The following is a 27434-nucleotide window of genomic DNA, read 5'->3' as shown; positions in this document are numbered from 1 at the left end:
ACACACACACACACACACACACACACACACAGTAAAAACATTCTCTATGCTGAACAAAACACTTTTTCATGTCCGCTTGCTTAACTCAATTAAGTTTGGTAATCCTGAATGATTTCATCCTCAAAAAATGTAAGACAGTTGAATAATTACAGAGCTTCCACTAATATTTCAAGTATGCTGCTCTTTTAACGCCCTACATGAAAGGTTTCCTTCAGACGTGATTTTAATTTGTTCCGTTTCATTCCTCCGTTAAACAATTCATTACGTTTCTTTTTTCAGATTGCTTAAAATATGACCATATTTGTAAATCACTGGGACTTTTTGTTCTCACTCGTGCAGCCTCACTAACAGCTATATCTCTCCTCGGTGTACGTGGTGATGATAATTAGCGGCCTCTTGCTTTTGGATCCTTTGTGTTGTGATTTGATGTGCTCTGGAACAGTTTGCCCTGACTGGACGACCTCTGCTCTTTCCACCTCCATCAAAGGTTTTGAATAATCAGGGCTGTATTTTTCTGCCTTGACTTTATCCCCGGATGTCGGAGCGACCTCAGGTTGCCGGGACTGACTGCTTACCCTGAAGGGGCTGTTGGGAACGGCAACTCCACCCCAGGTGATGGCTACGGTGTGTTTGAGCGGTGAATTGGGCATGTAGGAGCAGGCATAGAGCCCGTCGCCTTTACTCCTCACTTTGACCTCCACGGGACAACCCTCTGCATCCTAAAAATCAAGATATGAAGCGGAATCGAACAAAATTGTCAACTTTTCGTCACAGATGTTTCCATACCCGAGCCATCCGATACCTAGTGATTCACGGCATTTGACTTTGTTACTCTTACCTGAGCAATTACATTTAAAGGTCCTTTCCCAGCATCCTTGGCATTGACAGTGAACTCTGCCGACTGGTTGAGCAGACAGCCAGTTTTCTCAAGCCCCGGTCCAAATGCCTGGACCTAAAAAAAAAAAAAAAAAAAAACTCAAATTAAACATGAGCCACTACTTTTTCTAAAGGTCTTACACCTGAACACCGCAATAATTGGTTAAACACCTAGTTAGACAAAAGCGACTTTGTTGGTCATCCAAGTTATCCAAAAGCATCTGCCAAATGACTGTAATGTAAAATAGCCTTTTAGCGATAACAAAGTGATTTCTTTCAGCATTTAAGTGAACAGAATTTCAATAAAATTACGATAAAACGGGACATTCCTGTCTGACGATTTTACATGAGGACATGTTGCTCAAACAGCAATTGAGTTTCATAGAAGATATTGGAAAACATAAATCACCACGGGGACAAGAATCCACCTCAAATCTTACATTTACAAAAATTTGAAATTTGTAACTTCCAATATGGAAGAACATGGATTTGAACAGCATTCGCATCAAACCTCTCCGCGGATCGGCAAATGTGACAGATTCTCAGGAACGAGTTATATGCAAAGTTTTAAATAGCTGTCATTGGATTGCAGTCATTTCATCAATCTGTCTGGTGGACTGAACCAGACGACACCACCTTGTCTTTGAACATACAATTCAGGATATCTTTGGCTTTTTTTTGTAGCTTCATTTCATCAGTTTAAAAAGTGGAAATCAATGACAGTCCCGGACAGAACACGATTTGAAAAAAAATTTCAACAAACCAGGTCCTGCTAACCTTTTCTGGGTTGTTGCTGTGGTTGTCGGGGACGATATAAGCCATGAAGGGGCTGTGCTCGATGTCCTCATCGTCACAGGTCACATGGATGGCATATTCGCCGGGCTCGGTGGGCCAGTAACTGACGTCACATGACCCATCATTCTGATCCTCGCACTCAATTCTAGCCTGGGACGGACCCTCGATGGCAAAGCCTGGAGACGGCAGGTGAGATAGGATGTAGGGTTTTGCTGCCTCACAGGAATTTCAGCTCTAAATCTAAAATGTTCAGTCTGACCAAACGGAGTCTAAAACCAAAAGAAGTAAATAAAGTTGGACTTACCAAGTACCCCGACATCTGACCCGACAGACTCCACGACAAATCTGGCGGGTTTACCGACAACACCTCCTTTCAGACCATGACCCCAGGCTCGGATCTGCTGAGGTCCAGCCTCCGGACCCACTGACACCTCAAAGGGACTGAATGGGGGGGAGGGAAGGGGGTCAGAAGTTTATTCATTTGAATCAATCAAATAAAACATTTATTTTATTGCTGCTTTGTCATCATTGATCGGGCGACTGTTTGGACCCTTCCCACGACAGGATTTTTTCCTGCTGCCTCAACATCCGATTAGCACTCTTCAGTGACCACACTGAATCGTATGAATCTTCTCTGGTTTTTGAATGTATTTTAAAGAGTTTTATTTCTAAAGGAGGTGTTACTTTTGGATTCATTTTTCAACTTATCGGTTTCTTGATTAAGGGAGCAGCAAACATGAATATCAATCAGCACAATTCAGGATGAAACGTCATCACAACAGTAAATGCCATTCATTTTAGTCTGTCAAATAGTGGCAAGGGGAGGTACTCCGATAATTAATAACCAACTAAATTTAATCACATTGCAGCAGCTGGTACAGCTCCAAAGCAGTGCACATAGAAATTTAAAAAACATGCAAATTGAAAATGCCACACTAACATCCTGTCAGAGCTCTTTCAGTCGTAGACTGATACCACCAAGGAGCTCCACTGGACGCCACGGGAGGTCTTTCCTACCTGAGGCTATCAGACTTTTTAATTCCTCTCCCTTCAGCCGCAGGGAATCTCCAAATCTTTATACCTAAGACCTTAAGACACTTTATAGCCTTGACTTGTTACTTTGACACTTTATAGTTTTATTTGTATTTCTTATCCTCCCCCCTTTTTTTAATATTGTTTATACAATTTCCTACTATCATTTATCATTGCTACGTTTTACTTGAAACTCTGGCACAACAATTTCCTTCGGGATAAATAAAGTTGTTCTTATTCTTATTAATTTGCACAATATAGCCTTGCGTTCCAATCAATGAGTGTTTGAACTGTGCAGAGTGACCGGGCTGGGGAGAGACCGCCGATACGACGCGTTTTCTCTGTCAGAAAACAGATGTTACTGGGTGGTGATTTTTAAAAAGAAAGCGGGATAGAAGATAGCATTATCTGCGGCGTCGTCGTGAATGAAACACACGCACACACACACAAAAATCAAAAAAAACCTCAAGCTGTAATCCAATCCCCTGAGTCACCGAATGTGAATGTCTTCACGCCTCATTAATTTAGAGAAAACTCACCAGAGCTTCCTGTGTCTGTATGAACATTTTGACCTACAACTCATTCATCAAAAAAAAACGTATGTGCTCTTTGCTTTGTGCCAGAGCTTTTGAGCTACCATGGGGTCAACACAGTCACCCCTACCTGGTACGTCAGCCTGCTAAAGTTACTCCTTGTCCTGACAATGCAAAGCATTAAATTGATAAATCCTTATAGATCCTTGGCCTGCCTGCTGCAAAAACAAATTAAAAAAAAAAAAATAGAAATAAAGCAGCGATCTGCTCAACCCTGACTGACCTTTGACAGCACGTGCACAGGACTCTGGTCCGGAATGTGACTGAACCACGTTGTGTTGTGGTGTTCGTTTAGTTTTACAAGATTACATCTTAATAGGTTTCCCCCCCTACACCTAATATTTCATCTTGTACGTCCGATGAGGTAATGGGGTGAGGTAATCCTCACACACACATGCGCACGACATGCGCACACACACGCGCCCATTCACCTTACCTTTTTGGGATGTGCTGACCCCCCCAGGTAATGGCGACTGTGTATTTGCCGGTACTGTTGGGATAATATTCATAGGAGAACACACCATCTTGACTGGATATTTGCTTCACTGGCTCCTCAGCACCCTCTGAAAATGAACACACCATCAGAAATATTTTCATTCAATGGACTTTTAAAGATTAACTATAAATCATACTAGGGTCCTGTGACAGATTTGGATTTACTCAAGAGAAAGAAAAGTCGTATAGTATAATACAGAAAGATACGAAAAGCAGCCTGATCATTGAGTAGGTAAAGGAAAATAGCAGGTGAGCAGAAAAATAATTGCGTTATGAAATTCTCTATATTCGATCTGTTACGAACAGAGTACTAGTTACTAGTACTATCTTGGTGTTCTTACTAATCAACTTAGCTACAAACAGTATTTCCTAATACTTTCCAGGTCATTTTCTTAAAACTACAATCTAATTTTTTGCCATATTTCAGGCGGTTTATTTATCTTGAGAAAGTGTTGCAGTCATTTTCTGTTAATTCTGAATTTCAAGTGGATTGTGTGATATGACAGATTATCAGTGGCCTGTGTCATGATCCACTGATAGAAAAATATGGATATTGTCTTAAGAACTGGAATTTATTGTTTTGTTTTTTTTATATTTTGAAACCCCTTCCCTAGCTGATGATGGTGTGTATGTGTCTGTGCACACATATGCAAACAATAGAAAACAGTATAAACCTGTTTTGAATTCAAATAAAAACAGGGTATCAGAGTCTCCAGATGAGTTTTACTCACTGGGTCCTTTGACCTGCAGTTTCAGGTCTCCGCTGCCTGCATTCCTGGTGTCCACCTTGATGTCACCAATCTGCCTCATCCTCAAACCGGTAGGTTGGAGACCACGACCTGTAGCCCTGCATGCCCCTGGCAAACAGGCTGGAGGGATGGGATGTACGCGCACACACACACACACACACACACACAAACAGTCAAAACTAGCTATGCCATTAAACATGAAAATCATTGAGCAAAGTTTGAATAAACCACCTGGCCCAACATCGACAATGAACGGGCTCTTGGGGACCCCGACACCTCCGAAGGTGACCGAGACGGCGTGCGGACCAGTATGGGTCGGCCGGTAGGTACAGCGATAGACGCTGTCCTCTAGGTCCTCTATCATCACCTCCACGCTGTTGTCATGGCCCTGGGGGTCTCTGATCATGGCTGTAACATCTCCTTTACCAGCTCCTGTGGGGAAAAATGCAGCCTGGAGGTTTATTAACTCTCCACCAACTGAAGTGCCCACCCATGTACAAAAAGAATAAACTAAGGAAAAAAAAAAAAAATACCATTGATCGTCAAGATGACCCTCACCTGCGGTGTAAATGTCAAAGGAGGTGGCTCTGTTGGCGATGTTGCCCACGGGTTCGATTCCTGGTCCTTTCACCGTGACCTTGGAGGCGTCACCCAAGGCCTTGTCAACGTTCACTTCAAACGGACTCTTGGGAATCTGCTGGCCTGCAAATAACACCGTCACCTGCGAAAGGGAGAGAACAGCGTCACTTAGGATTTTCAGAGCAAAATATTCATATGTTATTTTTTAAGAGTTGGGAAACTCACAGAACAGGTCTGTTTATTTGGCCCATCAGGTGCCATTCTCAAACAGTTTTATCCAAAACACTTTAGATCCGTTATTGTACAATGTTTACGGACAAGCTACCGTACCTTATGTGGCCCCATCACCTGAGGAACATAGGACACGCTGTACGTTTTCTTGCCCTCGTTGGATTCCACCTTCAGCTGAAAAATACAGATCGGGGTTGTTTCAATCAAGTAATGTCCCTTCAGCGACTCTATGGCTATAACCTGGAAGGAGAGCCACCTACCTCTTCTCTCGTGCCGTCCGGCTGGTCCAGGTAGACAGTGACATGACCCTGACCGGCACTGAACGTGTCCACGGTGAACACAGCGGGGCGCAGAACCCTGTTCCCCGTCGGCTCAATTCCTTAGTGGCAAAAATCCAACATGGAAGAACTCAGATACAGTTGATGTCAGAGCAAAATCTGTTTCAGAGGTTTCAGAGTTCGTAAAGTAAGCGCTTGTATAGCAATTTCTCATGCTCAGAAATGAAAATGACAATTGAAGCAAACACGTATGGAAAAAAAAAACAAAACCCAAGCACTTCATGGAAAGCCCTCAATTACAAGGTTCAGATTATTAAAAAAAAGAGTGTGTGTATATATATATATATATGGCTGCAAAAATAGAAGAATAGAAGATAGAACGATCTTCCTGCTTAATTCAAAGATTTATGGATCGCGCCACCAACAGCAGCCAAGAGAACGATAGAATCTAACATGTGACAGAAGGGTCTGCCTTTGGTCATTCCTCTATTTGCATTTTATGATTGAGATATTGTTTTGTACAGTGAAGTAAGTTTTAGACATTACTACTGGCCAAGAGACTGATTTGACTTTTTTTTTTCCAGTTTCTATCAGGCTGCCCTCTTATTGAAATGAATGAGACTACTGTGTCTCTGTTGTCAGTCTGAACTCATTTCCAGGTATTTCCTCCTCAGGATTACATTCCAAGTTGGAGGACGAATGCCGACCTCACCGGTGTGTGTGTGTGTGATTGTGTGTGTGTGTGTGTGTGTGTCCGACATGAGTGAACCCCATTGTTCTCATTAACAGCTGCTCACTTCCGCTTATTGTCGGGCGAGCCAGTGTTTTCCAGTGTTTCCATTAGCTACCGGGATGAAAGGTCAAAAACACGGTCGCTCCCAACAACCAGATGGACGACTGGAATGTCTATTCTAAACTCGGTAGGCGGGTGCGGGGGGGCACCTGGGCCGTAGGCTCGGGCTTTCTTGGGGTTGAGTTTGGGCTTCAGCGGAGCTCCGGCTTTCAGTTTGGCTTTGGGGAACTGGGACAGGTACGTCATTACAGACTGTTCATCCGCGCTGGGGTCAATGATCTCCTCAGGTGCGATCACCTACAAACACACACACACAGACACACACAGCCATGATTACCACTTGATCTATTGTGAGACAGACAGGTATCTACCTCTCGAATATGATAAGTGAAACTGTAAGTTTATGACACACAACATGAAACTTTGTGATTGGAGGCAGACAAATATGTCGCTTTATTGCAGCAGTCTGGCTTTCAGTCTGGACACTTAAAATTTTGATTTTCCTTCAAAATTTGTTTTAATTTACAGCTCTATTTTTTACAAAGCTTACATATCCCTTCTGAAAAAACAGTGGATATTGATCCTGTGAATATCTTGCCCCTTGAAATTCGACATGAGCTCGGAGGAATCTGCATCACTGGGCCTCTAATTCTTACACAAAGTGCAGAAAATATTAGTAATGACAAGCGTGTTTTGAGAAAAAAAAAAAAAAGAAAAAAAAATCAACTGTATAGAATTTCAAGACTTCAAGCAGTATTGGGTTACTTCTGGAAAGTCTTTCAGCAAGATTTCTTTATGAACTTTGCCTCGAGCACAATGAGCCTCTCTCAGATGGCCGCCACAGAGTTGGCAGTGGGATATCGACAATATCATTGTTCGCCACCGCAGTACTAGAGGACAAACCAGGGAAAACAAACCCAGACGAAAATTATACTCAAGTATGTTGAAAGCGGTGTCTGAACACTGGCCAGAGTGACCAAAGCTGAGGCGTGATGTCACAGAGAGGAAGAGGGTGATGGATTTGAGGAGGAAATGAGCAGAGTGAGTGAGGGGTTCAGACCAGGACAGTGAAAGCCGTGTGTCTCTTCCTTCCTTCAAACGTAAACACATCCTTCTGCTCCACAGCCATCCCTCTTTGAACCCTTGAAAAACACTTTATGATGTCAAAACTTATCGGAATTTTCAACTATTCCATACTGGAAGATTCTCACGTTTTTAAATTAGGCTTGGAAACCACTGTGTTTAATTGAAAAGTTTAGTATTCAGCATGTGAACCTGAAACTGTAAAAATCTCAAGACACGCAAAAGAAATTAATCTGTCGAGAAATTTTCTTCTCATTCATGTGCAGGAGTGTTTTATACTACTCTTTATTAGAAACGATCAACACAAATATTCCAACTACTATGTTTTATTGCGTATTTGGGATTTGCAGTTTCTTTTTTTTTTTTTTTTTTAGACATGCTTTTAAAATATCTTGCCAAAGCCACCTTCAAAACAAAAGAAATGTGGCTTTTCATTTTGCCAATTTCCTCAGCTCCAAAAGACCAGGAAGCCCCAAAAATTCTGTAAGACTCAGCAGGCTACCTTTGACCTTGGCATCCCAACAGAGGAAATGTAAGTGTTGTGAAAATGGGGGGGAACAAAATAGTACTTTAATGGTTTATGGAGACCTGTTTTCCTCTTATCCTGCTTAGGGTGGTTATATAAAAAGAGATAAATAGAGTGTAGCCCAGCTGTGACTACAGAGTATACCCAGGAGCCACGCACCAAGATTCACAAGGGGGGAGCCCCTCCTTGAAGGGGCTTCACAAGGAAGCCCCCTCCCCTGCAGCTACAACATTGCCAAACATTATCACCTTATATATCAAGAACTCACAGGACTTTGCCAGCAAGGTCAATAAGTAAGGCTGGACCCGGATGGAACCATGGTGTGATTTGATGTAACCTCACTGTTCACATCTATCCCCACATCGGATGCAGTCACAGCAGTGAGGGAATGCCTCATAAAAGGTCAACACCTTGGTAAATATAACAAAACTCACCACAGACCACATCTGCATCCTACCGGACCACCTATTCCCAAAACAACAACAGCTTCTATTGTCAAAAATGTGGATGCGGCATGGGCTCGCCCATACCCCCCATAGTGGTGAACCTATTCAAGGAGGAGGTTAAGAGGAAAGTCCTGGCCTCCGTCAGGTGCACACTGCAAAGCCATTGGTTCAGGTATGTAGAGGACACATGGGTTGAGATCAAGAATAATGAGGTGGAAGCGTTCACCACTCATCTCAACACCCACATCAAATTCACAAGGGAGGACGTCACTGATGACAAACTCCCCTTCCTGGACTGTTGCATTCACATCCAACAGGACAGAAGCCTGGACATCACACACCGGCCAGTATTTACTCTTCAACTCACCAACTAGGTGAGGTGCAACACATTAGGGAAGCCCTAAGATCCTGCGGATACCGTAATTGGGCCTTTGCCAAATCGGAAACCACCCGATGCAAGAGCACAAGGACTAACGGGAGGAAGACAACAACAATTGGAAGAACATTGTCATACTCCATGTTGCTGGTGTTTTGGAAAAACTCAGAAGGGTTTCTGAAAAAAAAAAAGAACATACCACATATCGGTACATTTCAAACCCTACAACACCCTGAAGCAAAGACTGGTGCAACTCAAGGACTAAACACCTAGGCAGCAGAGGATGATCTTCCTGCCAAATAGGATGATTGTGCGCTTCTACACCAACAGTTTCTTCCCATTGGCATCCTGCCTCATCAATAAGGCCCCAGTCCCCCACTGACACTGTTCCAACCACCCTATCGCACTACTTTGCACAACTTACCACTTTGCGCCACCAACTCACAATTGCCCTGATTTCAATCTTCATTTATGTAATGCCCGTTATGTGTCTGTTTAACACGGTTACCAAAGCACCGAGGCAAATTCCGTGTAGTTGTAAAATTACTTGCCGATGAAAGAAATTCTGATAAGATCGAAAATGTGGTGTACGGTAGCGCCTGCACTGAGGATTGTGATGAGGTCTACATTGGGGTGACCGAAAAACCTCGACACAATGGCCCGATACAGGAGAGCCACCACTTCAGGACAGGATAAGGGCTATTCCTTTCCTCTCCAAACAACCTGGAAGGATCCACCACCAGAAACAGCCCCTGGTAACTTCCGCCTGCACCGCAGTCCATGTGTCGAACAGGTTTCACTCCTTAGCTTGGCATTCTGAGAAGTCTGACTTCACCTTTACAGATTCGAATCCAGGTAAATCCCCAAAAGTTGTATCTTGTTCCGACCTAACGAAACCGCCATTAATACAACAACCCCCTTCGACCTAATTCCTGCCAATCAACTCTCCCATTTGCATAACACGCCTAGACCAGCCAACAAGCCTAGCAGTTATAGTTAGAAACTCCCCACAAGCCATTAGAACTGAAGAAGCATGTTGGATGAGGGGTGAATCATCTTCGAGTAAAGATAATCCAGTCCAGTTGCCATAACATGAGGATTTTGACAAGAATTAACCATGATCTGGATGACAAAGAACCTCCACAGACAAAGTTCAAAATTTTTTTGGCTTAAAAAAAAAAAAAAAAAAAAAAAAAAATGTAAATTTGCTATGCAAACGAAAAAGAAAAAAATGTTTTGTGACCATAGAGATGGACATTGGAAGGAAAGAAATCTCACCTGGGGGATCCCAAGCCAGTCGTCAGCTAACTGCATGGCCTCCGTCGCATTCTCCACTGGTCTTACTGGATCCCAGGTCTCCCAGTCCGGACACAGGCCTGTGTATGCACACACACACACACGCGCACACACACAAAATGTCGTAATTTATAAATATTCCCTCTCTGACTTTTGAATGTGAATAAAAGTTTGAGTTTCATTGTTAACATCAAGGTTCTCCAGCCTGTATGGGGCCACAATGTGATGGGAACTGGATTTTTAGCATGCAAAACATTTGAAAATAAGCTATACGAAGGGCTGATTTGTGCTGCCAGTTAAAAACGCATATGGACGGAGCCTTCAGTCTCCTCTGTTTTGATTTTGTGAGTAAGTCTGCACATTGTCAGGGTGGCCAAACGCGGCAATCGGAGCAGTACCACTGGAAGTCGTGGGGGCAGTGCTGCACGGTATGCTCAACTACGACTGGTGACAAGAAGAGAACAGAAGATAAGAAGGCAATATGGTAACCAGGAAGAAGAACTCTGTCCATAACCCGCCATATACTTAAAACCCACACAGGCCGCCGCTTTCTACTGCACTGCCTCTTAGGGTCTCTTCCTGTTTTTTGTACCAGAACATGTGACTTCAGTGAACTCTGCACTGCCCTCTAGTGGATGTTTTGCTCAATGACCGTGGCAACATAAAGTACACATGGGAATCATGTCCAGTGACATTTAACAATGTTTGAAACAGAAGTACCTATTTACTTGAGCATAAATGAGCCTGATACTCAGCAATGTGAGGTGTTGTCATTATCAGTGTTTTGCCGCCAATGTTTGGAGGACATTGTCTTGGTTATTTAAGGCCAACACAAGAATACCTTGGAACTCTTACACAACGGGAAACTCGAAACAAATTAAACTTCTTTAAAATGTCGAACCAGGGCAGTCTTGAAACAACAAAACTCAACACTTGAACTTTCGCAGTGATCACACTTGCGTCAAGGCTGCAGTTTCCTCTTTGGACTTCAGATGAAATATTTTCTGGCTGACAGTGAACATAGTACATGAACTTATTCTATTTTTGTCGACATAAAATGAAACGTGGCGAACATACCTGGTGCGCAACTGTCCACCAGTGCTCCCAGGGCCTTGCCATCCCTCCAGTCCTGGCTGAAGTTAGTGATCGGTAGATCAGGCACTTTGTGCTGGATCCAGCCCAGCAAACGCTGTTTCGGCGTCTTCGACTCTGACTGAAAGCAAAGAGTTGCGGCTGTTAGTGTATGCGCATGTGGACCATTCAGCATGGAAACACATCGGAAGAATGCCTTGTGTGGGAGTAAAAAAAAAAAAAAAAATTAGAAAAAAAAAAAATCTCAGGTGATCTTTACGAATAAATAAAGCGTGTTTGTCGGTGTGCGACAACAGCATCAGGAGGCAGAATTGGACCAAAGGAAATCTAATACAATGTCACTGATCTGACCTTGAAATGTAATGCTCAGTATTATTAAATGAAGTAAGTCTTTCATGTTCAAGTTGCTGCAGCTGCTCTCTAAGCCCTTGCATCTTCTTTTTAGGTTAAACTTGTTTTTCTTGCAAATTTCTCCCATAATTTTCAATGCTGATTTTAAGACAATTTCTCAGTAAAATTATTTGTAGGTAATTTCTTTCTCCTTTTTTTCCCCCATCTGTTGCGATTTAGCCAGTAATTAGCAGAATCAATTTTTCCTGATGATTTCAGAAAAAAATCCCAAATATCAAAAGGTTACTTGGGGCACAAATGAAATTAACGTGAGAAAAAAAAGGCTATGTATCTGTGGCAACAATCATTAGATAATCTTGTTAGAATACACACTTTGTTCACAGTGATACTTCAAATAAATCAGTAACACTACTTGCTCATCATTAAACATACACTAAATGTGTATGTTTGTAGAGTTAGGTGTTGGGAAGAGAAAAAAAAAAAAGTTACTGGCAGGTTAACTGGACATTACCTCTTCATCCTCGCCTTCCCAGACCGGCATGGAGATGGAGTAGTGCAGGATCAGAGTCCAGACCAGACCCAGGATCAGTTTCAGGTTCCCATCCACAATGGCTTTGGAATCTGAGGAGAGAATGTGGGTTAACCTTCACATTCAGAGCGATTTTTGTGTGTTTTTTGTTTTAATCACCGCTGTCTGATGAAAGATGACAAGGGAAATCAGGCATGAAGAGAGTAATGAGTGTATCCATATATTCAGCTCTTTTCCCATTTAAACGAACATGCAAGCATCCCCTCGTGAAAAGCTTTATCTTAAGCAAGCCTGGGAAAAAAATGATGAATGGAAAAAAGGAACATAGAAATGAAAATAAACAGCACACTTTCATAGACCGATGAGGGGGAAAAAAAACTCCCAAGTAAAACCCACTAGGACCAAAATCAATGCAACAATTATTGAAATTACTGTCAAAGATTTACAGTTAATGCAATGGACAATGATTACTTGGAATGAATCGATAATCCCAAATGTGCAGTGAATATAAAGAGTACAAAAAAAACAACAACTTGATTTTTGCTTTAAATTGGTAACTTTCCCGAAAACTACAAAAGGTCTCCTGACCAAAATTAAAATTGACATCCCAGCTGATTGTTGTTTTACAACTGATGGGTAATCAAAAAAAAAAATAAAAAAAATGGGAATTTAGAGAACTCTACTCTGGATACAGTTAAAGACTTCAAACAATGATACGGCAAAGTAACGTTCCACTCAAACCAGTTTACTGCACGCACACGCACGCGCACAATCTCTGGCTGCACCACAGAGTTCAGACAGGAGTGAACAAAACATTCCATTCCAATCATGTTTAATCTCTTTGTCTCCATTTCTTTTCAGAACAACAACATATTTAGGGTACTGGGCAAGAGCAAGGTTTATTAACAGTTTGAGCAGGTAAGTCCCAAAACTGCAATTTAGTGAAAAAGAGCTATTTGACTAATTTTTTTATGAATTTACAAATTACAGATCAGGGATTTGCAAACTTTGTGTAAGAAAAGATAAATATGACAATTCCTTTGCAGCCAAACAATTCAGGCATATTTGCTTAAATTTCTGACTGTCACATCTCGATATGCACATCCAGGGAACATTACTTTTTCAAGTTCTCAGCACTATTTAGTCCTTAGCTTTGGCTTCTTTTCATCTTAGAAACCCTTTAGAGGGTTAAAATAAACCCCTTGAGAAGAAGAGAGAAACAGGACTACAACATTTCAGGGTACACAGTTTGACAAATCAGATTATTCCGGTGGTTCCTGTTCAGCAGCGTGAAACTAACTTCAAATAGTTAAAATGAAACAATACAAAGCAGGGATACGCATTCCAGCTGAGACCCACAACCAAAAACATCCCAGTTTATTCTAATACAGGTTGTTTAACCAGAGAGTAGATAGTGGTAAAATGCAGTTGACCGACACCTGTAAGCCCAGTCCGCCTTCTCACCTTTGCTGGATGTGCATGCATTTAACTCAACGGTTAGCGCGCCATTTCTCAAATATTTCACGACAGCCTCTTCTTACTCTTCATCTCACTACAAAGTGGGGATCCTCAGCTGGAAAACACTAAGGAACCGAGTATTTTCCCGTACCCTGCAGTATCTCATATTTTAAATCATGTATTGAACACATAGAGGATTCAAGACGGACATGAAGTGGCCTGAAGCCTCCACACCTGCTCAGCGACATTAGTCTCCCTAAAATGTCTAAGGATGCTGGCAGCAAACTTTCAACATCTTGTGTTGGACAATGAGCAGCGCACTGCCAACGCTCCACCTTTCAGTCAGAGCAGGTGAGCTCCAACCTTGGCTCAGAGCTGCAGGATTAGATGGAGCTTTGGGAAGCTGCTGCCTCGCCCCAAGGTGTCCCAACACTGCAACACGCCTGTTAATCACTCTCACACACACTTTTGTCCTCCTTCCTAATCTCTCTTCCCAGATATTTTGCAATGTTTCCTTTTGTCCCTGTAAAGCTGTCACTGTCCACCTGTTTGTCTTCTATCATTCGGAACACCTTTCATCGCCTGGCGGTGTTTGTTTCTATCTCTCTTTAAACAAGCCGGTCCTGACACACCCGTCCGGCGGCCCGATGCGGCAGGTACTAACTTCAGCTGAGCGAATATAAATCCATGTCTGCTTGGTCACACATGGAAGACAAAAGGACAAAAAGGAAAGGCTTCCGGATGGAAAACAAAATGTGGAGCGCTTTGTGTGTTCAGGGTGAGGTGATGTTGAAGCTGCAGGAAGAAACTAGAAGCAATGAGGAAACATCACTCTAACACTAGGCCTTTAAATGGTAACAGTGGAAATAATTGGACATAGTCACCAGTAGTTAGTTTATATATGAATACAATAAGAGCTATTACATTTTGCCTTAGTTTAGCCAACAAAAAACACAATATATATATATATATGTATATATATATATATATATATATATATGTGTGTGTGTGTGTGTGTGTACATATACACATACAAATATATATATATGTATATATGAATAAAAATATTTCAATGCTTCTGCAGTTGGGTGCTAAATTCAGTTCAATTACCAGTTTGGTTTTTTTTGGCTTATTCTCCTTTACAGGATACTTTCCTCTAGTCAAACTAAAGATCAAGGAAACACAAAGAAACATTGCATCTATCTTGACAAATTGAAAACAGCAAAGAAGTTGGGGGGGGGGGGGGGGAAAGGCAAGGAGTAGGAAACTATCATGCTGTTTTTAGGTATAAGGTTAAGGTAAGGCCAATCTAAGAAATTAATCTCTGTTAATGTCATTGTGTGTTTGTGTTGCTGACGGCTCTTGTTCAATGACAGGATGTTTGCTAGAGGGTTTACGCACATGCACACACAAAACCTGACCTTTTCTTTATTGAAACTGGGTGACAAACTAGAATCCAAAAAAAAAAAAAAAAAAAAAACAAGAGATGGGATAAGATTTTTTCTTAATTGTCACACCGAAGGATTGAAATTTTGCTTTTTAATTTTTCAAAACTGCAGCTTTATAATCCTTCCACACGCTCTCTTCTATAGCTCTAATAAACTTAATCTTCCCTCAGACTAATTTAGTTTCAACATCTTTCCTCAATTACCTGCGGCAGTTTGTGGTTTCCAGGGTTTCTGATCCGGTGATGCATTCAATGTTAAGAGCTTCATTCTGTGACCTGTTGCCACAACTTGCATCTGTGCATCTGTATATGGGTTAAAACAGCATGCAGTATCTGATTTCGCAAGTAAATGAGGGAGAGAAGATTTGAGCAAGCCTACCAAACTATGAAGTCCTTTAACGCAGTTTACTCATTTAATTCTTTATTTTACACCACCTCAGTTTACTCCGAAATACACTCTAATCACTGAATTGACATTCTAGTACTTAGTGAGCAGTTTAGCCTTATCCTAGTTTGTCCAATGAGGATCCTTCCATTGTTCGAAAAGCTACACGTCCCCAAACTCAATCTAATATACCTTAATTGTTGAATTTTATAAGAGTCACTTCTGATGCGGGAAGCGTAACATGACAGAGCGCAGCCTTCAGTGTGTGTGCTGCTCCTGCACTTTATTTACAGTTCTTGCAGACAGTTTTGTGGGTAACAAGTCTATCGCCATGGTAGCCTATTGTCCTTATCGAGAGAGAACAAGGACGAGTCAAACTATAGATAGTCTGGGTGAAAACAGCATAAACACAACTACAAGATTCTGGCTGTCAGTGTGTTGGTGTGAGAGGGAGAGAAAGAATGTGTGTGTGTAAGGGAGGTTTTCATCAGCTCTAATCACATGCATTTTCTTTCTTTTACACCCATACTCCCCTCTCTGCCCCATGTGAGTTCAGATGGTCTAAGATTGCACCACTCTGATACAAACTTTGTCCTGAGGTGGTTTTTCCCCTTATCTTAAAAGGGTGACCTGCTGATGCCGAATATTAGAGATATGACGCAGAGTTCCCACCTTGGTGTCGAGGTCGCAGTTGGAAATGCTTTTACTGAACAAACCATGGATACTTCTTTCTTTATCTAATATACTGTCTTTTTACAGGAGCAAGAGCGATACATAGCTACGTAAAAAATAAAAAATAAAATAAACCGTGGTATGCGATTCTGTTCGGTTTTACCCACGACTGATATGTAGCTTTGCACAGAGGGTGCAGGTGGTGATTTCGAGAAGTGTGACATCACTGTTTGCTGTCCCTGATTTGTGGAATAACGACCTCTCATGAGCAACACAGACGGTATGATCTGAGTTTGTGTCTGATACGTGAATCCACGTCAGAGACATGCCATCACGCACATACGCACACCTGGCTGAGACCTGCCACAAAAGCCATAAATCCTTTCCTTTGTGCCTCCTGGGTTTCGCTTGGTCTCATTAAAGTGAAATATGCCATTGAGGGAGTCAAGGGGGAACCTTGCCACAACCAGCTGCCCCTTCAGGATCACCTCCACTGGAACTTCAGTAACTGGACTTCGCAACCGTCTGGGTGATAGCGCTAAGACATCGTAACAACTGGCTTTTATTACTATAAATAGGCAAAGCTGGACCAAATGTCCTTTTTCAATCATTTTCGTTCTACAGCATTAGAATTTATTTACTACGGAGCAGATAAACTTTAAAAAAATAACTCCCAGCAACAGTTAGGGAGTCCCATCTCCGGAGAGACAGAGGGGAATTGTTTTTTTTTCTTTTTAAAAGTGAAATATCTGTTGCGAGAAATCCATGACACATGGCATGTTACTGGTCCATTTCAAGGACTAACATGACAACTTTACTTTTTCTTTTCATTTGAACACCTACCAATAAAACTGTTATGTATTTGAGCAGCAAAAAAAACACGCTATTAAAATAAAAATATTCTTTCAATACTCGTCCTTTACTATTTTTCTAGCTGTCTACCTGTACTTGATCTGTATCAGAGTTCACACACACACACACACACACACACACACACACACAGAGTTGTTAAATCTTCAGTTTACAAAAAATAGACTCCGGCTTGTTGTTGGCTAGACCAGTGCTTCCAAAACATTTCTGACTTGTCTTCCCCAAGAGAGACGATCCACTTGTTGAATCCACTGGTCACTGACTATCGTTTTTGACACCTTCCTCAGGTGTCCTCTTGTTCAAACCATCCGAACATTCGGTTTATCTGCTCTGTGAAGCAATGACATGAACAGACAAAGGCCGTTTGGCCAAAGCCTCCACGTGCACGCAGACTATCGAAAAGAAATTCAACATGGTAAAGCATCTTTCATGTTTTCATTTCTAGACGAGATGATGCTTATTTAAAAACCTCTTCAAGTAGAAATCTGAGTGTTTTAGTTTAGGATCTTTCACCAGTCCGAGCTCTTGACCCAGCTACATGTCAGGGCCGGTAGAAGCTCAAGAGAAAGGTTTCCCTTGCTCGCTCACAACGATCCCAGCTTCCTGTTTCATTAAAAGATTTATCTGCCCACAGATCCATTCACAAAGCCTCTGTTTGAGCAAGCAGACTCACTTTGGTCTTGATAAACACCATGTGAGCTTTTCAGCAGCCGCCGCCACGGCCGATACCGGTCGATTTGTTGACCTGTTGCTATGGTAACAACAACAACAAGGACGCTAATGAAGGAGTGGGAGTCGGGCGGGAATTAAATTTCCGTTTGGGGAGAGAAAAGAAGGAGTTAAGGTGTGCAAGGGAACTGAAAGTGAGGGTGAGATAAAGTAAGAATGTGTGCAAAGGTAAATCGGGTCGGAGCAAAACTGCTTTCTTATCAGGGCGACGCACCTTCCCCTAGCAAGAGAGGGAAGTTATCTAACAATCCGGTGGGCAGAGAAAACACCTGCCGCATATTCCCGAAAACCTGCGTATGCAGCCAGGGAAAGTAATAACCTACAAGCAAATCAAAACCGCTCGCTCGTCGATCCATTACATCATGGCCGACCATCTCGACAACAAGCTGGGCCGGAAAATGAAAACCCGTGGATCATAAAGAGCCGGGGGCCAAAGAGAGAGAGCCTTGAGGGACCGCACAAGTTCCAAGGAACTCAGACTCTTCTGAAATCACACTTATTTACACGACACGGCGGGCGTCGGATAGTGGCTCGCATTTCCTGGCAGCCAATCAGGTGACGGGATGGTAAGGGCTGTACGATGCAGCGCTGAGAATTGAAAATACAAGAAGACATGCCTGGGACACCGATACGAGAGCAGCAAACACGGTTTTCGGCAAAGATTGAAGTGTGTATCTGTCATTTTTGCTCCTCAGTATGCACTAGTCAGCCCCCATATTAAATCCACCCATCTAAAACAAATTGTCTGACTGGAAAGATACAAAATCACACAGAGTGGTCAGAGATCCACATGCATCTGCAGAGCGAAATTAAATTTTCAGAAAGTGACATTTCAACACAATTTGTGTTTTCATTGCAAAGCATGGCGCCTTTATTAGGATGCAGCTGACAAACATAATCTGAAGAAAGAAAGAAAGGCCAGTCGTGATGCAGTAGAATCAGGCTCATTTGCCACAATGTTCAAAATGCCAATAAAATAAAAATGTTGATTTGGGGTTTTGCAGGGAGGTTTTTTGCTCCTAAGTGTGATTTTCATAAAAGTTACCAACATGAGTATCTTTGAAACAGAAGACACTCGGGGGGGGGGGGGGGGGGTGAATTTACCTCGTATTCTCTGTAGGTTCAAAGAATACTTTTATCTATAATTCTGTTTGGAAATACGGTTCCTGATAAATTTCATGAACAGCAACAGTTGGAGTCAAAAGTAAACTATAAACATGCCTGAGCAAGTTCTCTGATAAAGAGCCAGTGTTGTTCTGAGCACTTGCATCCAAGCGGTTAAAAAGTCAGTTATTGCACATTTAAACTGGGAACAGACATGTGGGCCACGACAGAGGTGACGTAATCATGGAAGGAACATTTTAAATGGTGTAGTAACAGCTTTATTATTGCTCTGCACAGACAGGTAACTGCAGTTAAAAGTTGAACTTAAGATAGAGCATAGATATTAGACAACCATTCAATCAAAACCGCTATTTCCCTGGTTGTTTTTGGACGTGTTGGCTGACATTACATAGTAGCAAGGATGATTATAGGGCACAAAAATAAGAGCATATGATGTCATTACTATTGTGTAATAAACAGTTATTTCACAATGACAAATTACAGCCTGGCTTTTGCAAACACTTGGGGAAAAAAATGTCATGCATTATTGACATGGTAAGCCAGTTATTATGAAACAATTTAGAAACAATGACTTTGACAAGTTATAAAAATAAAGAATATTCGGTGGGGTATTTCAACTTTAAGTTGAAAAAAAAAAAAAAGTTTAGAGGGGAGTTGGCAGGTAACTGGAAAATGGGATGTAGAGGTACCATCCCAACGTGTGTGTGTGTGTGTGCGCACATGGTCTATGTGACCCACTGCACACACAGATTCCTAAAGAGTGAGATCATTAACACACCCACTCCAACAGTACATCCACACAGACTCCCCTGATCCCTGAGAGGACCCAAGGGAATGTGGCAAATGAACAAAAGCCACACACGGACACACACACACACACACACACACACACACACACACACACACACACACACTAAACTGTATAATGCCAATGAGCCTCTTCAAACTGTAGTCCGGTCATCATTTACTCAACACACTCAGGATAGAGGAACACCCCTTGCAAAAAGCCACACACTAGAAGATTCATGACTTCCCTCATCTCTGCCTCTTCATCATCTCCATCTAACAGACCAATCAGACCACTTGATTTTCAGCCTTTGGAAGCATTAAGAAGTTAGAGAAAGTTGTGTTTTCTTTCTTTATGCACTATTTCCTCAAGGGCATCGTACCCAAACTGAGCGATTTGAACTGACTGAGGGATTTGAAAAATCGAGATAACTCCATAATGCCACACTTCAATGAGTCAACTTTTGAGTCAGTTATTGGTTTGTTTCTGAAACTGTAGGGCGAGGGGAAAAAAAAAAAAAAAAAAGGGGGGGTGATTCATCTAGCAAAATATATTTTGTTCTAGAACACAAGTTTGATTGAGTCACCTGCCTTGCAGGTAGATGTTCCTAAAAATCAGATGACCTAATCTTTTAAGGCTTAAAGACTCACCGTTTAAATGATTTGGACCCCCTCCACCCACTAAATAAAATAGATAAATATCACACAGGCACTCTGATGCGGTGGCACCCGCTTATGACATCACCACATGATGTATTGCCATAATGATGGCGCCGCTTAATAAGAGTCACATGCCCCTGCGGCTCAAAAGGGGGACGATTGGGCATGAAAACCCCGGATTAGAGAGGGGAAGAAGGCGAGGGGCTCTTTGAGCGGGTTAACAAGGGGCTAGCGGGAGTCAGAGTGTGTGTCACCGTGTCTTTCTCACTCTGTAATCTGGTCACCGCTCCCACACAAACAGCTGCAGGGTGGAGGATCAAAGGCTGCATGATGGAGATCTGCTTTTTTGGGATTCATTCAAAAAGAAAAGTTCCGGTTTTATTATTCAAAAAAAAAAAAAAAAAAATAGGAACTGCTAAGTGTTCAGTGATGGTATAGGACAGGTTGACCCCAGAATTCAGGACCCCAGAATTCCCCATTTTACAGACGCAGAGGAGAAAGGACAGAAAACAGAGATTAATCTATATTCTAAGCAGAATAATAACTGTCAAATTTGGTTGATATGACTTAAAACAGAAATCAAAAATAAAAATTCTAAATATTTTCATTCCTAAGTTAGTGTTGCCGCTGCTCTTCTAGATCAATTTCTCACTGAAGGATAACTTGAGAGTTTTTCTTTTATTTTGCTAAATAGAAACAAGATAGCGCTTCAAGTAGATAGAAGCTGTGGCGGTTTTAAATAATATCTTATACTCTCTTTCTTTTTTACTTTGAGAATCTAATACATGATTTCACAACCACCAGTAAATTCACTAACTCAGTAATATTGCTGCAAAGCACATCTATGAGGAGCATGTGGCAAAATAGACATTTTAGAAATAAAATAGAAATTCACACAGGTAATAGTTTACACTGAAAGGACTGGCAGACGTGATACAAACAAACAGCCAAGGAAACATGAAAACCACCTGAGCCAAGCAAGCAGCAGAGCTGCCTGTCATTAACACACACACACACACACACATCTGGTATTACATCTGCATGCATAAACAGGACACACACACACACACACACAAGTGCTCAGCCTTGTATGACCTCATCCTGATGGTTCCCAGGCTATGATGTCACCAGAACAAGACTGGGCATGTGGTGAGGAGGAAGAGGAGCACGAGTAAGCAGGGTCTCAGCATCCTGATGAAAGCCTCGTGTGAACACACTCACATGAACAAGATTATTTTCATATTTTGAGACAATAAGAACAAAACTCTTCATGCCGGCCACTGAATTTCCCTCTATGGACAGGCATTAAACGGTCACTGACACAAGATCCCTTCTATTTAACTCAGGATGGGAAACAGCGGTGACTGGGTTTGATATGAAATGATAAATGTGGTGAATTTCACAGAGGCCGAATGTTGTTAATAGATCCCAGTCAAAAAGTCAGATAAAAAAAGAAAAATTAAACAAGAGAAAGAACAGTAAAGCAATAAAACAAAGCAAAAATAAAACACACGGCGATGGTTTGCATTTGACATTCAAAACTTTTTACTGATGTCACTGTTCAGTGCTATATTTATATCTTCTGGCAGAAAGTCTATAATAAAAACTTTTGAGTTCAAAGTGAAGCTTATAAGGGGCCGCTGGTAACTGAAGGCTGTTATTATACAACAATCACAATCCATCCAATATCACCTCATTACAATGCGCCATTCAACAAAAAAAAAACTGTCACTTCATGTCCATTTCAAAACAGGAGCCAAAATCCTCAAAATTACGATTTTGCCTGAATGATGAGAAAATATCAAATGAGGGTCAAATCACGGCAGATGTGGATTCGAAAACGGAGGTTCTTGTCTTTGTCTTCTAACATGATGGACAGACGATCCGAATGACTCGGAGTTTGTAGCAAAGCCAGACTGCAGGAGGCTGACCGCCATCTTAATCGCGCTAAAGTCCACACAAAACCACACATACCTATGAGCCCACATCAAAGTTTGTGTGTGTGTGTGTGTGTGTGTGTTGGGGTTTAGGGCTTTCATGTCACTACGTGTTCAGACATTTGGTTTGTGTCTCCGCCATGCACCTCCCCAATAGGATCATCATTATTAAGCAAATATTTGGTCATAGTGAACGCCGCGTCATATCTGCCGCCTCTGGAACCAAATGTCGGGGCAGAGCAGACGAGCAATTGTGTGTAAGAAGTTGTGTTTTCAACATGAAAAGCATTCGGGCCTTGACACTGTTGACAAGACAACAATTCAGTTTAATTAAGACCGGAATGCAAACGGAGAGGAAAGACGGGTATTTGTCTGCACAGCTCACTTCGCTCTCCGTCACCATGGTGCTGTGGAATTGGAAGGTTGACAGTTTCAGCAGTTTCAGCTTTGACAAAATCCAAAAGAGCAAAAATAAAATAAAATGCTACTTCAGAATAGCATTGATGGTGCCCAATTTTCGTGAGAGACGGCAGATGCATCCAGAAAAGTTATTCTACTCTGGACGTCTGAGGATAAAAATACAATGGTTACATGGCTTGATGATGTCAAACAGGAACACTGAAAGATGCAGCCAAGGACACTATTTTTATCCGAAGGAAAAAGCTGCCGATTGGGGCAGGTGAGGATTGGAATAGGAGAAAAGGTTTTCCATTTTCCCTGGTTTATCAATGGATTTGTACATAAAAGTTTAAAACGTGATTGTTTTCCGGAGCTGACACTTGCGTTCTTGAACGGCAACAATGGGAGGGGGGACTGAAAAAACTTATTTTTTGACTCTCAAAACTCATTCTTGCCGATAGAACAGCTCCATGATCGATCAGTGGTTTACCTCCCTGTCAGAAACAAAGTAAGTGACTCAATTAAAGTAATTGACTCAACTAAGAATAATCAATAAAATTGAAAAATTCAGCCTGGGTGCCTCAGGCATAGAGAGGTTCGCAGTAATACAAGGTTTCATTGCTGTGGGTTTGAGAGAAAGTGAAGATTGAAGGGAGCCAATCTGAACACGAGGCTGTTATTAAACCTGTTATTAAAGCATCACATCCATCCTTCAACAATCACCTCATCATGATGCTCGGTGGAAACAACTGTCGTTTCGTTTCACGACAGGCGCCAAACTCGCCAGGTTCCAAATTTAGCCTCAGTAACAACATATCTGCCGGGGGGAAACTTAGGAAATTCAGAGAGGATGAAAGGTCAACACAACCAAGTCTGCAAGTGTCCGAGGGCCAAGGCAGCGGCATCACGCCAAAACACACACCAGGATGGAGCTTGACTCCTGTGGCTCAATTTTACAAAATCTGACAGGAGGACAAAAAAAATAAAAAACAAAAAATAAAAAAATCTGATGGTTGGTGGACCCATGAAAATTCAATTAATAAGACGATTTTAATGATTTGTTAACAGGCTGCTGATATTTTTTGTAAGAGCCTGAGAGTTTCTGCTGATTTTTCCAGTAATTATTCCCTCTTATTTGGGGAATACGTTCATGAATAGGTAGCGGTTTCTGCAGGATACTAATTTTGAAATTTGAAGAATGGAAAATGTACCCAACCCTGATCTGTGTGAAAATGTTGTAAACTGGGATCGGAGTTAAATTTATTCTGATATCCCACCCACATGCGCGCATAATTGGTTAGAGATGTATGCAGATTTTTTTAAACTACGATCAAATATATTCCTTCCAACCCACATCAGTGTCACTTTGTGCTCGAGCGGATTTTCTCTTCCATCTGCTTCCGTTTGTGTGTCCCATTTCTGGTAAAGGCTAGTGCTAGGCTTTCCAAAGATGTAACAGACAATATATTTACGAAGAGGTTTGGATCTAGGGGAAAAAATGAATAAATCAAAATTCTAATATGAAAGCCCAGATATAGAGGATGTGCCTATATTTTTTGGAAACTTGTGTCCGTCCATGTTTGTCAAATAATAAATCAGCCTTCCACTGAATATGAAGGGCTTGATGGGCTTCAGGTTTTCAGCAGGTTGTTTCAAGTTCAAATTGGCCTTAAATAAAATCAGTCAAGTTTTTTTTTTTCCACATGCATTTATTCTTTCCAGCGTTGCGGCGACAAAAAAAAAACTGCGAGAAACCGTACTGCATTAAGAAATCACAGCTTACAAAAGAGCTTTTACTGCAGCAGAGAAGTAAATCTATATCCCTGCTGCGCTCAGGTTTCCTTTATATGCTCTGACACAAAAACCCTGTGTGCTGTCCTACACACACCTAGAGATAAAGCTGTTCCGAGGGAAACGCAGTGGCCGATCGAATAAATCTTCAGAAATGTTGTGCGACGAAAGGAAAACCAGCCCTTCCATCCCAGTGGAGTCCAGATCAGCAGGTGTGAGACACTGAGCTCCTAAAACAGGAAGCTCCTGATTTGTATGGTCAACCGCAAACTGCTGGCTGACCCTCTGCCCGCAGGGATCTGGAGCTCCTCGGGGGTTTTCAACGCAGAGACGGGACTCGGGGTTCAGTCAAACCCCGCCAAGGTGTCTGGCAGAGACCCCCGCTTGTATCTGCTCCATGTAGAATATAATCATATATATACTGCTCAAAAAAATAAAGGGAACACTTGAACAACACAATGTAACTCCAAGTCAATCACACTTCTGTGAAATCATAGTGTCCACTCAGGAAGCAACACAGATTCATTTTGACTTGTTTTAAGGACATAACATCAAAGTTGGATCAGCCTGGAGTTTGTTTTTACACTTTAATTTTGAGTGTGATTCCTAATCCAGACCTCCATGGGTTGATACAATTGATTTCCATTGATCATTTTTGTGTGATTTTGTTGTCAGCACATTCAACTGTGTAAAGAGCAAAGTATTTCATAAGAATATTTCATTCATTTAGATCTAGGATGTGTTTTTTAAGTGTTCTCTTGATTTTTTTGAGCAGTGTATATATAATATAGTCATTTCTAGACCTAGGAAACATGGCAGTCGGTCACCTTGAGCACCGGCAGCGCTGAAAGGGGCACCGAGGAAGAAGAAATGTATTGTAATTAATGTCAGATGTCTCAATTTTAAAGGTCAGTCCCTGATGTTCAACATGCTCCCTGAAATGTTGGCGCCTGGTTCCACCGGCAGAACATAAAAACCTGAAAGAGCAGTCTGAGCGTAGCGTCAGTCAAACTTCCAGAGATTTTTCAAAGATTTCTGAAACTGCTGCAGGAGAGCATTTTAACAACTTAAGTTAATATAAATACTTTTTTAGCCATTTTTTCTAGTTACCGCTGGCTGAAATTACTGACTGTTTCAACAGAAAACCATCCTTGACAGCTTTTAAACAAATTGTTGTCAAAATCTAAATTACTTGCTGCTGTAGCTGCTTCAGTGAAGAGAAATGACCTTCCCTATTCTCATTTTTAATTGATAGTATCACAGGTTGATGACCCGCCGCACCATCAACCCAACATGACTGTTGCTGCAGAGGGAGGTAAAAAACCCTGACAGCGTTCCGAGGCGCGCTCCAGGTAAGGGGTTTCCGGTTCCAACAAACACACGTCACACATCCATAATTCCTTTATAGCACATCGGCTCTGCGGGAAAGTAGCTCTGAAATTGTCCAGACGCGTTGCATCGGAGATGCTGGGATGTTGGCCATAATGGAAGCGATGTGTGCCGGATGGTTCTAATTCCAGGTCATGGCTGTAAACAGCACCAGTCATCCGTACATCTGGAGCAGCTGCATCAAGTGTTTGCAAAGGCTTCGGTTGTGTGATGATCTTATGAGAGAAGGCCTGAATAATTAACACCGCTTCACACATGCACGCACGCTCACGGTGAGGTCTCAAAACAATACACATATTCTCCTGCCAGATATGACTTCAAAACCAGCTCTTGCACGAGCGCGAGAGACCATTTTGGTCATGGTGGCTCCATTCTAATTAAAAGATTTACGCACTTTAAAGCGAGCCTGTGCACGTCTGCAGTTCATTTCATGTCAAGTTTTTTTTCCCCTCTGAGAACAATTTCTCTTTATTACATAGGATTGATTAGCCTTGTCAGATTTCAGATTTGTGAAATGAAAATCATCAGCTCAATTTTTTTTTTTTTTTTTTTTAATTTCTGCGCAGAAATTGGTTGGTCCCGCCAATCAGAACAGGTTTAAGGTGTGACATCAACAAAAGGTGCAGGGACGAGGTTATCGGAACAGTGACTGTGGCTCGAAACGTGGTTGCCACAGATACTGAGTTCGGGACTGGATGGGACGGAGCGTTCTCTACATCCGTGTGGATTTCTAGATTCAGCAATGTGATAGTTAACTCAATAAATTGGCTCTAACTTCTCTGCGTACACTATATACCCCTTCAGACGGTGGCCAGAAGTATATTCCCTTTGAGGATACAGGGTAAAGAGAGGTTGAAGTAACAAAGAGCAAACATTAAGCAGACAACCGCTTGCCAGACATGTGTTCCATGTCCATGGAAAATTGTGTGCTAACCGCGAGTACTTTCAAATTCACGCTGCGTTTAGAAAATTCACCGCATCAACTGTAAGAAAGTGTTGAAATGAGTAAAATATGCTGGGCTGGAGTGTTCGGGCCTTCCACAGGATGAACACCTGGTGACTTTGAGGATCTTCGATTTGTGCTCATCCCGGCGGTGCTCCGGGTCACACACTTTGCAAGAAGGAGATCGGGGCGGGGGTGGGGTCATGTGGCTCCACATAACTTCATGATGGCACGTTATTGGCCATTTAGTTAAGTAAAAATGAGGTGTGGCGGTCATTTGTTTTGGTTCCATTCCCCTGCTTGGGGAATCAAGAGGAAGCTAGTCCACTCAGGCAGAGAGGGACTCTGGGACAGCCAATTGCCACTTTTGTTTACTGAGGTTGCCAGGACAACAGCTGGAATGTGCTTTATCCCATGTTGAACTTGGACTCTGACTTCCCATGCTGTCAGTCAATGTGTATTCATGTGTGTGTGCACAGGGCACACACCTCTGCCTTTGTCATTAAAAAGCAGTCTCAGCTGAGCCTTTCCTTAAACCTGAGGTGTGTGTGTGTGTGTGTGGAGGGGAAGTGGGGCTCCGTTGCTTCCTTCATGCAGACGCACCTGCCACCTCAGGATACGGAGGACAAACGTCCAAAGGAGCATCTATCCGTCTTAAACAGGCTCCGCCCCCTTTGAGGAAGGAGGTCCAGGTGAGTCCAATCACAGAGGGACAGTTTCGTT

At 42.1% G+C, this 27434-nt stretch overlaps 1 protein-coding gene across 4 annotated transcripts in view; it reads right to left on the bottom strand.

Moving 5' to 3' along the window:
* flnba (filamin B a) overlaps positions 1–27434 on the bottom strand; it is a 67050-nt gene that overhangs the window by 31336 nt on the left and 8280 nt on the right. For 2 of the 4 annotated variants that reach the window (XM_086150113.1, XM_086150114.1), the window contains exons 2-15: positions 12103–12212; positions 11226–11361; positions 10131–10228; positions 6571–6718; positions 5611–5729; positions 5450–5524; positions 5099–5261; positions 4772–4972; positions 4523–4660; positions 3733–3859; positions 1976–2112; positions 1654–1847; positions 839–952; positions 576–719 (exon numbers count right to left, since the gene is read on the bottom strand). In XM_086150113.1, coding sequence (XP_086006239.1) covers positions 576–719; positions 839–952; positions 1654–1847; positions 1976–2112; positions 3733–3859; positions 4523–4660; positions 4772–4972; positions 5099–5261; positions 5450–5524; positions 5611–5729; positions 6571–6718; positions 10131–10228; positions 11226–11361; positions 12103–12212 — 1904 coding nt within the window. Of the gene's footprint in view, positions 1–575; positions 720–838; positions 953–1653; positions 1848–1975; positions 2113–3732; positions 3860–4522; positions 4973–5098; positions 5262–5449; positions 5525–5610; positions 5730–6570; positions 6719–10130; positions 10229–11225; positions 11362–12102; positions 12213–27434 lie in introns of all 4 variants that reach the window. The other 2 variants (XM_086150110.1, XM_086150111.1) reach the window with 1 other exon arrangement.

The sequence above is a fragment of the Fistularia commersonii genome, chromosome 7 (assembly GCF_037954325.1).
Source record: "Fistularia commersonii isolate RoL2024-O1a breed Wild chromosome 7, RoL_Fcom_v1.0, whole genome shotgun sequence".
NCBI lineage: Eukaryota > Metazoa > Chordata > Actinopteri > Syngnathiformes > Fistulariidae > Fistularia > Fistularia commersonii.
Note: the sequence above shows the minus strand (reverse complement) of the source record. Positions and strands in the feature narration are given on the sequence as shown.